Source organism: Oryzias melastigma, linkage group LG7 (assembly GCF_002922805.2).
Source record: "Oryzias melastigma strain HK-1 linkage group LG7, ASM292280v2, whole genome shotgun sequence".
NCBI classification, from domain to species: Eukaryota; Metazoa; Chordata; class Actinopteri; order Beloniformes; family Adrianichthyidae; genus Oryzias; species Oryzias melastigma.
In genome coordinates, this window is record NC_050518.1 from 28,032,347 (window position 1) to 28,045,551 (window position 13,205).

General features: G+C 40.7%; 1 protein-coding gene across 1 annotated transcript in view; it reads left to right on the forward strand.

Annotated features, from left to right (window-relative positions):
* plxna1a (plexin A1a) overlaps positions 1 to 13,205 on the forward strand; it is a gene marked incomplete in the record, with an annotated part of 315,581 nt that overhangs the window by 190,847 nt on the left and 111,529 nt on the right. Inside the window, 1 exon segment of the mRNA XM_024293231.2 lies at positions 2,177 to 2,291. Within this exon segment, the coding sequence (XP_024148999.1) occupies positions 2,177 to 2,291 (115 nt within the window).

A 13,205-nucleotide genomic window follows, 5' to 3' on the forward strand; every position in this document is an offset into this window, starting at 1 on the left:
CTAATCTTCTAACTGGCTATCAATTTCAACATTTTCAGCTATCAATGTCAGCATCTTCAGCTATATTTACTAGTATTTTCTGTAGCCCAATTCATCTTACAGTTCACACTAGCATTTTTGCAGGTAATGCTATATATCTAGTTCATAATTATGTTAAAAAGTTACAATTTTAAAGTTTTAACAATTTATTCTTAGAGTGTTCAGTAAATGTTTATCCTGTTCGACTCATGACCTAAGGTGTGTTTTGGATTTTGGCCCCTTATGTGATTGAGTTTGACACCCCTGATCTACAGGTTTGGTGTAAAACGCTGAAACAGTGCAAATGTCATGAATTTTGCTCCAGACTTTTTCTTTCACAGCTCTGTTCTGATATATGAAAGACTTAAAATTATATAAATCCAGTTGGGCAGGAAAAACGTAATTATTAGCTTCTCCTCTATGATTAATTTTCAAACAGCTAATACTTTCATGACCAAAAAATGACATCATCCATACACCACTACTAAAACCAAATCCCCTACTGGTCCAAGTTTGACCTGATTTCACTTTGAATGTACATTCAGTGGCCACCCGTGTGGTACGTAGAGCCTGAAAACTGTACTTAAAACTTGTACATATGTGTGAATGCCAGAGTTAAAAACTTGCATTTAGGCATGTCTACATAGACTTTTCATTGGAAGTGGCCGTTGCCAAAGGGGTGAGTAAACTTAACCCCCCCCCCACACACACACACACACACACACACCAGTGCAGGGGTGGGCAAACCTTTTGACTTGTGGGCCACAAAGGGATCTAAAACTTCACAGATGGGCCAGATGAGATGCTTGGAGTGTTTTGCAACCTCATATGAGAAAGAAACAACATAGAATCTGAAAAAATATACTTTTTTTTACTTAAAAACTGTGTTTTTTGTTCCCATTTTAGTGCTATTTGCACCAATTGGTTGATGTCTTTCAGGGAAAAACACACTTAGAAAAACACAGTGTCTGTTGTGTTGGAAAGATGACTCTGACTCAGAAAACACACATGAACATAAGAAATACAACAAACCTTCAACACAACATGAATGCAAAATAACTTTCTGCACCTAAATACAAGTCAGTTTCTTTGTGGTTCACCATCTGTAGTTTACCCACCTCTACACTAGTGCCTACGTCACTACAGGAACAATGTGGAGGGGTTCAGTGTCACGCCCAAGAACACTTTGACAAATGGTCAGGGAAAGTGGGAACCGAACCTGCAATCCTCTGATGATGAGTTCACAACTGCACCACCCCTGAAAATAACATATTCTTTCCTTTTCATGGACCATAACAAGTTTCTTTCAAACAATTTGGATTTTTTTTTTTTTTTAAGTCAAATTCCATCTTTGGTCATTGGAGGGAGAAATCCAATAAGTCTCAAGTAAAGATTCCAATTGAACCTAAGTTTAATACTAAATCAAAAGTTTCAGTTAACAGTTAAAGCTGAAGTCTAGTCTCAGATAGAAATCTTGATTCCAAGTCATCAGTGATGAAGAAGAGCCCCAAGAATCTGACCAGGAGTCCACATTTACAGTTACTAGGATACATTTTGAGATATGATGTCTTAATATTTGAAAAGACAGGATTGTCAAACAGGCCGCACAGTGGCGCTCTGGTTAACGCTCTCACCTTGAAATGGGTCCTGGTTCGAATACCAGCTGGATCCTTTCTGTGAGGAGTTTGCATGGTTTGTTTGTGAGTTTTCTCCGGGCACTCTGGCTTCCTCTCATTGTCCAAAAACATGTTTCTCAGGCTGACTGACTCTAAAGTGTCCCTAAAGGTGTGCTTGTGTGCCCTGCAACAGAATGGTAATCTATCCGGAGTGTACCCTGTCTTTACCCAATAGTAGTCTTTGTGACTTTAAACTCACGACCTTCCAGTCACAGGATGGACACTTTACCACAAGGCCACTGAGCTCCATTATTAAGAGATGGTTATTTTTACACATTTGGAAGTAATTTCAGATTCAATTTGGTTAAAAAATCATTCTGAAAAACCAAAATAACCTTTTTTGAAGATTGTTTTTACAACTTTTGCAGAAAAACCATCAACGTTAGTTTGACTGAGGATAATCAGATTACAAAGTTATTCAAATTTTGGGGATATTTTTTCAAATGTAGATGGTAACCCTTTGTTTTTTTTTTTTCTTCTAGGTGTCTATCCTGTGTGAACGCAAACTTCCCGTGCCACTGGTGCAAATATCGCCACATGTGCACTCAAGATGCCAGCGACTGCTCCTTCCAAGAGGGGCGAGTCAACACGTCACAGGTGAGGAGTTGGGAATGCACATTTGTGATAATATGCACACTTTCCTAAACAAAGAAGAAAAACAAAGCTTTAGAGCAGGAGAAAGCAACACGTGGATACATTTAGGATGCATGCATATGGGTGTGCAGCCGCAGAGCAATGTTCCGGCGTGCAGCTGGGACCTGCACGGCGTCTCCGTTTGTGTGAATGAGCGCTGCTGTGTGTGGCTCAGTAGCAGATGTTGCACTCTAAGCAGCGCTGGATTTATTCACTTATAAACAAGTCGGGTTTGAATGAGTATGCAAATGGAAACAAGTGCTGTCGTCCCAAATGCTATATTTGCATGAAAACCTCCTTCCAACCAAGAGCGGCTTCCCTTTCACAGACCCTCTGTCTCCATCCAACGCGCTAATTTTCTTGACAAAAGAGGAAAGAACATCATAATCCTCAGGAAGTTGGCTGTCTTTTGACCAACATTTATGTGAAAATTGTCTTGCTGAGGCATGCGGCTTGATGGATGTGACTTCTCTGGTTGGGTCCTGTTTTTCCTCCATGCACTTACATTAATCCTTTCTTTGCCGATTTCTGTCTGCAGCCTAACATTTTCCCTCCTTTAACTCCCTCCATCCTCTTTTCTGGCAAAAATCTGAGATGTCAAAAGGGTGTAATCAGAAAGAAAAGACATGCACTATGGTGCACTCTGTGTGGGAGAGGTGTTTTGATGCAAGTTCGTTTTTTTTTTTTTTTGAAGAAATTCTTTTTGTTTTCATGCGTGTTTGTGTGGGATTTTTACGACTGTGTGAAAACGGACAGACTGTCATCACAAGTGGCACCCTCCTGCAAACAACCTCATTTTGTTTTAAGAGCCACTACAATGCTTTGGTTAGTTTTTGTGATTTTTTTTTTTTCTCGTCCTCTATCATCTTGCGTTGCCGTGGTTACCAAGACCCTCCAATGTTACCAGAGGTTTGTTGAGTTTTTCATAAACACACAGATTATAGTTATTAGCACGGTATCGACGATGAATGCGGGCCTTTGGGCGTGTCCTTTTGTCCCCTCTCTGCTGTTTAACAGGTTGTATTTTGAAAAAAAAAGAGGCGTGAGCCGACAACAACGCGTTTTCTCACATATTTATCTCCTTCAGCCTTGATTTTGTTCCAATTTGCCAGTTCTCAGCCCCCGCTGAAGGTAATATTGCCCATCACTGCTGCCTGAAAAAGTTTCCCCATGTGTCATCAGCAGTCAGTTGCCAAAGTGATTGAATTCACACTCCACTGGTTATCTTCCCCGAGGTATTTGTCATATTTCTTGAGGCTGACTTCACTTCATATCTGATAAAAAAAAATAAAAAAATAAAAGTCCCAGCATCTGAGAATATGTTGCACCGCAAAAATTCACTTTGTCTTGCAAGTGCTTTAAGAGACAACGGCTAATGTAAAATATTTGACCTTTTGAGGCAAGTATAATTCTCCGCTGTCGCTCCCTGGATTTGTAAATATATATAAATCAGCTGTATTGTGACAGAAGATAAACAGAGAGGCACATTAGGGGCGACCAGGCAGAAAATTGCCAGAGTCTGAGAAACACTTGAGAAGGCCATCAACAGAAAGGAATAAAAACACAAACAATAAGAGAAACAAACACTACCGCAAACAAACGTGGAGACAAACAAATTCGCCGTGCTCTGCTGAATCTCAGCGTTGGGCTGGTGGAGCCGACCGGGTCGAGGCCGAGCCCCGGGGCGGCTTCAGATGGCTTCATTTAGATGCAAGAAAATTGGAAAATAATACAATAAAACCAAGCAAAGTAATAGAAAAGCAGTTTGTTTGCATTTGTTTTGTGTCTGCAGGCCTGCCAGCTTCTTCTTGTACTGATTACAGTTTACTGCTTGTTAATTAAGTCATTCATTCATTTTGCATGTGGTTGTTTTTCACTCAGGATGTTTCATGTCCCACAAATGAATTAATGCGCTTCTTGATTGACAGCAGAGACGGAAAGAAGCTGGCAAATCTTCTCCCCTGATGGGAGCTTAAAAAGAAGATTTCTTTCTTTCATGTGCATTCTCCTTTGTACAACAACTGATCCATCATTAGTCATTGTCTGAAGTGCTGATAATTAGTGCTAAGTATTCCAAAAAAATGGTTTTATTCAGGAATGTTCACACAGCAATCCTAAATAAAACAATCAGTGGCCCAGAAGTGTCAATTTACTCAGGATTTTACAGATAAACAAGAAGCAGAACCTGCTTTTACCTTTTTACATCTGGAAAATTTACAAAAAAACAAAAATAACTTTATTTGTTCCACGAAAGTATCTGCAGATGCAAAAGACAAGCGTGAGTTCAGCAAGCCATTGTTGGGACACTGAAGTTGGAAAACGAATTAAAAAGTGTGAACTGTAAGGTTCTCCAGACCAAACAGCCACAGCCGAACGCTGATTGTCCCATGAGATTGGTGATTACCCCCAAATCTCCAAAGCTTGTAGAGCACCTTCAAATATGTCAACTCTAATGCCTGGTTAGGGTGTTAGCACTGGAAGTGCCGCCAAATGGAGGCTTTTTCCATTTGGCGCCCTTGTTAACCTGTGGTGTGTTCACACCAGACGCGGAGCGCCGTGGTCTTCGCGGAAAGACTTTCGCTGTGCAGCGGATCGTTTCCGCGCCTGGTCTATTTTGTGCACGAGATGTGAGCAATCTGTGTCAATTCTGGCAGGAAGTTACTTCACCATACATGAGAAAATCTGGTTTATTTTCAAACTATAACCATTTTTTCACAGTAAAACACAGTGATTGACAAATGCGATCATGTTTTTGGATCTAAACAGACTGTAGAGATGAAAATAAGCACACAATCATAACACACAAAAAAACACATACACACAGATTAATGTAGTGGGCTGAATTCAGGGCGAGTCTGTTGACTGTCATGGAAAAATACCTGTCTGGTGTGGAGCGGAGGTTAAGCGGACTCCGCGCGCGTCTGGTGTGAACCAGGTGAAAGTTGGGCTCAGATGGTTGACTCCGTGTGATCGAAGAATGAAATTGGAAAAAACAGAAGTCTAACCAGCTCTGCCATTGTGTGGATGTATCTTCAGTTCCAGCTGGATGTATTTCAGAAGCTCCATTTCCTGACCAGATAATAAAATCCAAGATGTCTTTAAGCTCTTTGAGAGGTTTCTACTTCCTCTGGAGTAGCAGAGATTTACTCTCACATTTCTTGTATAAAAAAAAAAACACTTAAAAAATCAAATTATCAACCAATCTGTTACATAATGTGCAACATTCCTGTGAACAATGAGAAAATTTGAGCCCCAAAACAGCTGAAGTTGAAGCAGACGTTGTGCAAACAGTGTCTCCAAATGTATGGTGGACTTCAGAATTTGACATATTGGATTCATTATCATGGTGGACAACAAAAAGGACTAAAGTCTTAAAGCTACAGTTTTTTTCTGGGTTTTGTTAGTTAGTTTACTTTAAGATTATGTTTATTTTATCTTTTTATGAATTTTGATATCCTTTACTTGTGAAAACTATATAAACAAGGCTGAAATAAAAAGTAAATTACAAAAAAGACTTCTGTTTCATAATGTGCAACATTTCTGTGGATGAGGAGAAAATTTGAGCCCCAAAACAGCTGAGTTGAAGCAGAAGTTGTGGAAGGATCTTTTATTGTTACTAAATTTGTCATTATTTGCATATTTTCTCACCATTTAGTCTCAAACAAGTTTTGAACAGTGGGACACCATCTTAAAATGTTTGACCCACTATCCCACTATTTGGACCAAATTCATTTTTGAAATATTTCAAAAATTAAAGTTCCTCAAAAAAAAAGTGGAAACAGATTTCTATTTTAGATTAAGGTTTCCACGACGATTGTGAACCTTCATGTATTTTTCCACCCTGATTTCTTAATGCTGTTTGAGTGAAGTTGCCCTAATCTGTTTTCGAGATGTTCATTAGGAGTCCAAGCTTGCTCTACATCAGCAGCTCTCAAACAGTTCAGTTAACCGTCCAGACGCTGACCTTTACGGCTTGTAAAAAAGTGTCTAACTCCCTCCTGCTTGAGCCGTCTTCATTTCCCTCTTTGTTCCAGGGTTCTCCCCTCGTCCTCCTTTTATCTCCTTTCCACTTGTTCTTCATCTTCCCCAGACCCTGACCTCCTTACACGCGGTAAAACTCACTCCATCCATGATGCATTGCTGCAGCTCTGAGGAGTGAACCGGCAGCTCTGCAACCTTACCTCATTTATTATCATTAGCGGGCTGTTTAAGGCTCCAGATGTACCCAAGGTGAATAGAGATATGTGGATCCATGTTGGGTTTGGTGCCTCTAATTAGAGGATGCATCACCTTGATGAGCGACTTGGTCAGATGGTCGTATGTTCCTGTCGGGCCCGCATGATGCTGCAGCGGCGCAGGCATGCGTGCATTCAGCCGCGCTGACAGCATTATGAGCCTGACTTCATGCTTGGTTGGAAATCTGCGGTCCTTGTGTTCATGCGGTTCCTCCAGCTGTATATGATGCTGCTAAACAGCTGCTTGGAAATGTCTTCAGGAATCTGAGCGAGTAACTTGACATGCTTCAGAAATTATGATTCCAGCCTAAAACTCAGTGCCACAGCCCAGTCATTTGTAGGTATCCTGTCTTCAGCTATGTTCACACTGAACGTGATTTGGTAATATTAATTTTAAGTCGATGTAGAGATGAGCCGATGAGTCGAGCAACAGTGTGTTTTGGGCATTGCAGTGCGATGTTCCCAGAGCTCAAATATCTGAGCTATGGTCTGCGAAAACCTTCTCCTGAACTTTCTGATAGTTTTCTTCAAGACAATTATAAAAATATATTCTGATATTATTCTCTTTTTTCCCCTCCTCAAACTAATGTGGAACAGCAAGTTGTCAAACTGGGTCACAGAGAGACTGAAGTACCACTGAAGGCACTGTCATGCAGTAGATGGTGAAGCTCACCATACTGGAAGTATCTGAACGATCTCATGAACCCAGACATGGAGATGTGACTACCAATGCTTTGGTAGAATTCTTCAAAATAAACCTGATCTCTCAACATCATCCATGTCTTTCATGATGAAGCAATTGTCAGGAGTCAGAGCTCTGTCTCCCCCTCTGGTCACCGGGGGGAGTCGACTGCACTACATCTCCCAGCAACCCCAGCGCACATGTCTCAGATGCAGCTCAGCTAACTCACATCGCCAGGAGACTTTAGCACTGCGCAGAGCCTGACTCAGTGTGAAGTATAATTTTTGCCACTCTGCCTGCATTACCGAGCATTTCTATCTGGGCCTGATCTTTGTTTCTGATCCTGCTTTATCTCTGACTGCTTGCTGCCTGCCCTGACCCTCGCCCGGACTCTGACATCTCTATTGTTTTCTTGGATCCTCCCAGGCTTGTTATTGACCTCTGCCTGTCTGACCCTGATTTAGCTTTTTGGATTTTTAGTTGTGCTTAGTTCCTGTCTGAACTAATAAACCTGCTGCACCTGGAACCAGCTGTTTGTGACAGCGATGAGGCTAGAATAGTGTAATGAAAGCTCCTCCCACATGTGGCGGGAGCAGCAGGTTTATGAAAACTTCTGGATAATTATTCAGCAGCAAGTTTGCCAAAACAGAAGAAATGGACGTGAATTTGTGAACGTGGAATTAATATAAAAATTGAATGAAGTGTTTTTTTGGGCGTAATTGAAAAAAAATTACCAAAATGTCTCATTCATTAAAAAAATGTTTTTTTTTTTTAGGAATTCCAATCATGAGGAAGTATTTTATATGGTAGAACTGTATACTGCAGGTCTGTACACTGCCTGTGATAGGGTAATATGCCCACCTGCTTCAGTCATCCAGGATCTTGTCGACTAATCTCACCTGATGCAAAAATTAAAATGTTTTTATGCATATTTTACCAAGGTTAAAAAAAGACTTGAGTTTTTTTCCATTATACCTTTTAGGATTTGTATTTTTTCACCTTAAACAGATTTTTTTTCATGTACTGCAACAGTCAATAAAAAGATACATTTGAAGAAGTCTATTTTAATAAAGGTTGTTGATTTTCTCAAATAATCAAATTAATTTAACAACTTTGTGCTGTTATACCAGAAAATCACTTTTGTAAAAGTTGCACTTGTAAAACCATCATGTAAATCTTGGTGGAAATTTTAAACTTCTTTTAAATAATTACTTTTATCGTGGATATAGTCACAAGGTACAACAATTCTGAAAATCTGGTCAAGTGTAATGACTTCAGAGCCCTGGAAGTCAATTGAAGCTGTTGCTACCATGAGTTTTATGGTGGGACTTTAATGCGTTATTGCTGCAGATTCTATGCATCAGAAACGACTTGATGCAGACATTTTTCCTCGTTTTGATCTCTGGCCTGTTGGGCTCTCTCCTCTCGCTAACCTGCTCCCTTGTTCTGCTAAGAACTCAGAAGGAGTCAGCTGCTCCTTTCTTGTCTTTCAGCATCTGGCTCTTCATTGTGTTTCTGTGCTGAAACTCTGCTGTCGCCTGAGCTGGAAGCTCTGAAGCTGGCACAGAATGAGCTTCCCTTCTCCCCCCTGGGTCTCTTTGGCTGTGGGAGCTGCCTGCCACTGATCTTCTCAGCTGTATATGTGTGTGTTTGTGTGTGTGTGTACACATGTTAATTATTCAAAGTGTATTAAAGCTTAAAGATGCATCTCCAGATGCTGCTCTGATCATCGCCGTGTTTAATGGAGAGAGACAGATGAGATGGGAAGCAAGAGGTGGAGCACCCACATTAAAACATGAGGGGGGGTGGGGGGTGGCCTACTTGTTAGAGACGAGGCGAGCTCGCCTAAACCACAAAAGCCTTTTCCAAAACATTTTTATGTTTTAGCATGCACATCTCCCTGTGAGGACATTGAAATTCTGGACTTGTTTTCCTCCGATGCTCGGTTGGCTCAGAGACTCAACGTGCGCTAATCTGCTGTCTGTTTACCGGAGACGGGTCGGAGATCTGCTGCAGGTTTGCTTTTAGTTAAGTTTGCATCAAGATGCTTGTTTGGATTTCCTTGTTATCCTGGAAAGATAACAGATTGGACAAACTGCTCAAGGCAAAGGTGTCAACGAGCTTATTCAAATGAGGATAATTGAGCCTACGAGATTGCTGGAAAAATAAAGAAGTCTTTTCAAAATAAAATATAAATGAGGCGCCTAATTGTCACTGAAGCTGAAGCCACATCATTTTCCTCATTTACATTTTTAAAACTAAAAATGTTAGCTGGTTTTTGACCTGTTTAAATATGAGAGTGGCCCTGCAGACTCTCATTTTTTCCTGTTCCAACCGACTTCAACCTGGCCCTCAAGCCAAATGCCCCATGAACACAGCCACACACCTGCACAAGCATTCAACAAACACTTTGGAACATTGAGTTTTATTGGTTTTGAATGTTTCCTCAAAGCAAGAAAAAGATCATTAACCCTTTAACACCAGAGCTTTGCCTCCATTTTTTGGACTACCGTATCTTCAACCGTTTACACAATTAACAGAATTCCTGTGGATTCTCAAAGGCAGCCGTCCTGCAACACTTTACGTTGAAAAGCCACTTTTCTCCAAGTTAGAATTAGCTGATTCACGAGGATTGGGTAAACTATCAAAGATTTACAGCACAGTAATACCCTCTTATTCATGGGAGTCAGGGACCGGAGGCAAACGTGAACACGCCGAATCCTCAAATACAGAGAACGCCCCTTTCCCAGTCTCACCTATCCCCCACCCCCAACGTTACCGATCCATACTCATCCAAAACACTTCTGATCATGCTTTGTAAACATTAAAGAACATTGGATTGGATTGCTCAACATAAAGAGCTTTTTTTTCATCAGAACACCAGACTGCGTAATTTTCACTACTGTTCATGACTGTTCATCTGCCTCTCTGACCCTTAAAGGGGCTACACCATTATTTACTTAAGCCATTCAGAGCAAACTATATCCATATATGTTATCATATATTAACTTAGGCACACTAAAAATAAATTATTCATGAAATATTTGTTATTTTTCTAGAGTTTTTTCCTACCCGGAAGTAAAACGAATCAATTCCTGAAGCTCCGCCTGCCGCTACGTGTGGGTGCCGCCCATTTTATGAATTCATCCAAAAGTCTGCAGGGTGTCTTTGTTTAAAATAAACAGTATCCAAATTGTTTCAAAGATGGATGCACATAGCATACATCTGCCCTTAGTAGGCCTGGCCATCACTTCACTGGTTCACAAAACAAATACACTCAACGTATGCATGACTGTACCCGACCAGGGGGCGGAGTCTTCAAGGAGCCCCGCATCTAAGGTAACAAACTGAGCTGGAATTTATCGAAGACAGGACACAACTGGGAGATATACAGTATTATGCATCTAAAATGAAAGTTTTTTTGCTGATCATCGCTAGCTCAGAAGAGAAATTGAGTGTTGGTTTTAGACTGGGGGTGGTGCTATCAGAGCAGACTCCTCCTTAAAGGGGCGGTCTCAGTCTGTGACATCAGATCGAGAGGACCCGCTCAGTTCCGTGGGTATAGGAGGGGCTGCTGTTGAGAGCTCAGGTTTTTAGAGGATTACTCAGAAATACGTGAACGGACCGAAACACCGCTTTGGGGTTCTTTATAGTGAGGAATTAACATTATAATTTTAGTATAAACATCCTCATTGATCAGTTAAGTGCGAGGGGGATCTTCTTCCAGAATTTGCCAGTTTCATCCATAATAAACACCTGCTCTGGATGATAATTATCCTCTGTGATTATCAGGATATTTTCGAGCTGCTTCTGAGCCAGCTGATGCCATTTCTCCATGCTGGCGCACAGTATTCAAGAAAAGCGGCTCGACGAGCCACTTTTCTCCTTCAGAATCTACTGGAATGATGTTGATCGTGTCAACAGTTGAAAAGTTATAGTACGTTAAAGATTTAGTGTTTAAGCACCACTGGCAACACCTCAGTTGTTGAAGGGTTAAAACAAAAAAACACGCCTTTTTTGTGAATTTGTCCTAATCAGATTATTATAAAAAGTACTAAAAACAAAGAAACCAAAGTTTTAAGCAACATTTTTGAGAACAAGCTACTAAGTCTTTCTAACTTTTTCAACACATTCTTGCCTTTAAAAGTACGACAGTGATTGTCATTGGCTCTGCTTTCCCTGCTGTGCTTTGTTTGGATAATGAGAAGAACAAATTGGATTTTTTTGTGTATGTTCTCATTTTCCTGCACTTTTAATCTGCAAAACAGTTTCTTCCTACTTTTCTGAGATCAACAAAGACATCAGTGAAGGTCGGAGTCGGCCAAACTGCGCCCATGGGTCTCCTGAGAGAGGGAAGAGCTGCTTTGATTCAGAAAAATAAAGATTTCCCTCCACTTTGGAAGTTTTCATAAGTGAAATTAGAAAGTTCTGCAGACACAGCAGTAATGATGTCAGACGGGCTTCTTTGATTCCCGAACTCTGAAAAATCAGCGATCCGGCGCAGAAGAGCACAAATCTTTATCCTGTCTCTGCAAACTCCCATCAGTGAAGGGTTGCAAAGAGTGGGTGGACACTCCAAAAGGCTTCCAACGCAGTTCAAAGTGTCTTTCATTGAGTAGAAGTGATCCCAGCCTGCTGATGGGGCCCTCCCGCCACCTGAGACTGCCACTCAGGAACTTTGTACATTTGTGCAAAAATAGATAAAAAGTTTTCTTACTGAAATGAAGCACAAAGGGTGAGTCACAAATCTGCAATAAAAGATGAAAGGCGTTTTTGTGAAGAAGAGCATCAACACTTCAAAGACATTTGCCTTAATAAAAAGTGGATTTTTGAAGTTTTTTTTTTTTTTTTTTTTTTAGTTCAGAAAGTCGGAATGTGTATGGCTCGTTTTTATCCTGACCTTGAAAGGTTGGCTCCGTCTTTGGTGGGTCAAAGAAGTTTCCTTTTGTTGAGCGGGTTGTAATCTGAAATAGGTTGAGTCTGTTTTTGGTGTGCTCCCCTGTGACGAGGAGCACTTTGTCATTTTCCATTCTTAAAATAAAGTAAAATTCATCAAATTTGATCCTGTGAGCTGAAAGGACGACATGGAGCTGAACTCGCCGAGGCCGTTCCAGAAAGCTCCCTGGTATCTGTCATGTGTGCGGCCGTCACAAGGACACTCACACATCCACCGACGCATTGTGTACTTTCAGAGGCTGCTATTGATCCAGGAGCTGATGCTTATCGGCTACATCCTCCACTTTGACTCTCCAGACTTGATAGCGTCCCGATAGACACACAATCGCGCTCCGCCATCGGAGATTCACATGGACTCTGGATACACTAATGGGAGACGAGCAATGAAGACTTCTGAGGTCCTGATAGAAACCTTCGTTTACGTGAAGTTTATTTAATAAACATTTCATTTGGGTCTAGGACATTTTGTGACATTTAACCCTTTAACACCCAAATAACACACACTCTTTAACATACTGTGACTCTTTGACCATTCACATTATCAATGGGGATCAGCATAAAAGTTGTGTCCGTATTCCCCCCTAACCCCTAACTACTAAAAAACTGCATGGTGCAGGACTAGATAGTGCCCTGGATTTTAAAGTCAATTCGAACACGATGCTCACTACTTTTCTTTAGTTTTTCTGAACACCGGATATGTCGTCACCAATTTAACAAAGTCAAAATCGAATCAATACCAACATTTCACAATGTTTATTTATGACTCCATTGTGTTCTGATGCTGAAAATGTGGATGATTTATTAAAAAAAAAACATTTAAACATGTTTTTAGTTCGAAATTGTTTGATCGCAATGCATTGTGGTCTATGTTCGCTAATCTAGTGAGCATCAATCCATGCTAGTTTTTCACAAAGACTTCTGGATAATTTTTAGTGCACTTGATTTTGGAATTAGTAGATTCAGACAGCACTAGAAAATGGCGAACGCACTATATATTGAGGAGGT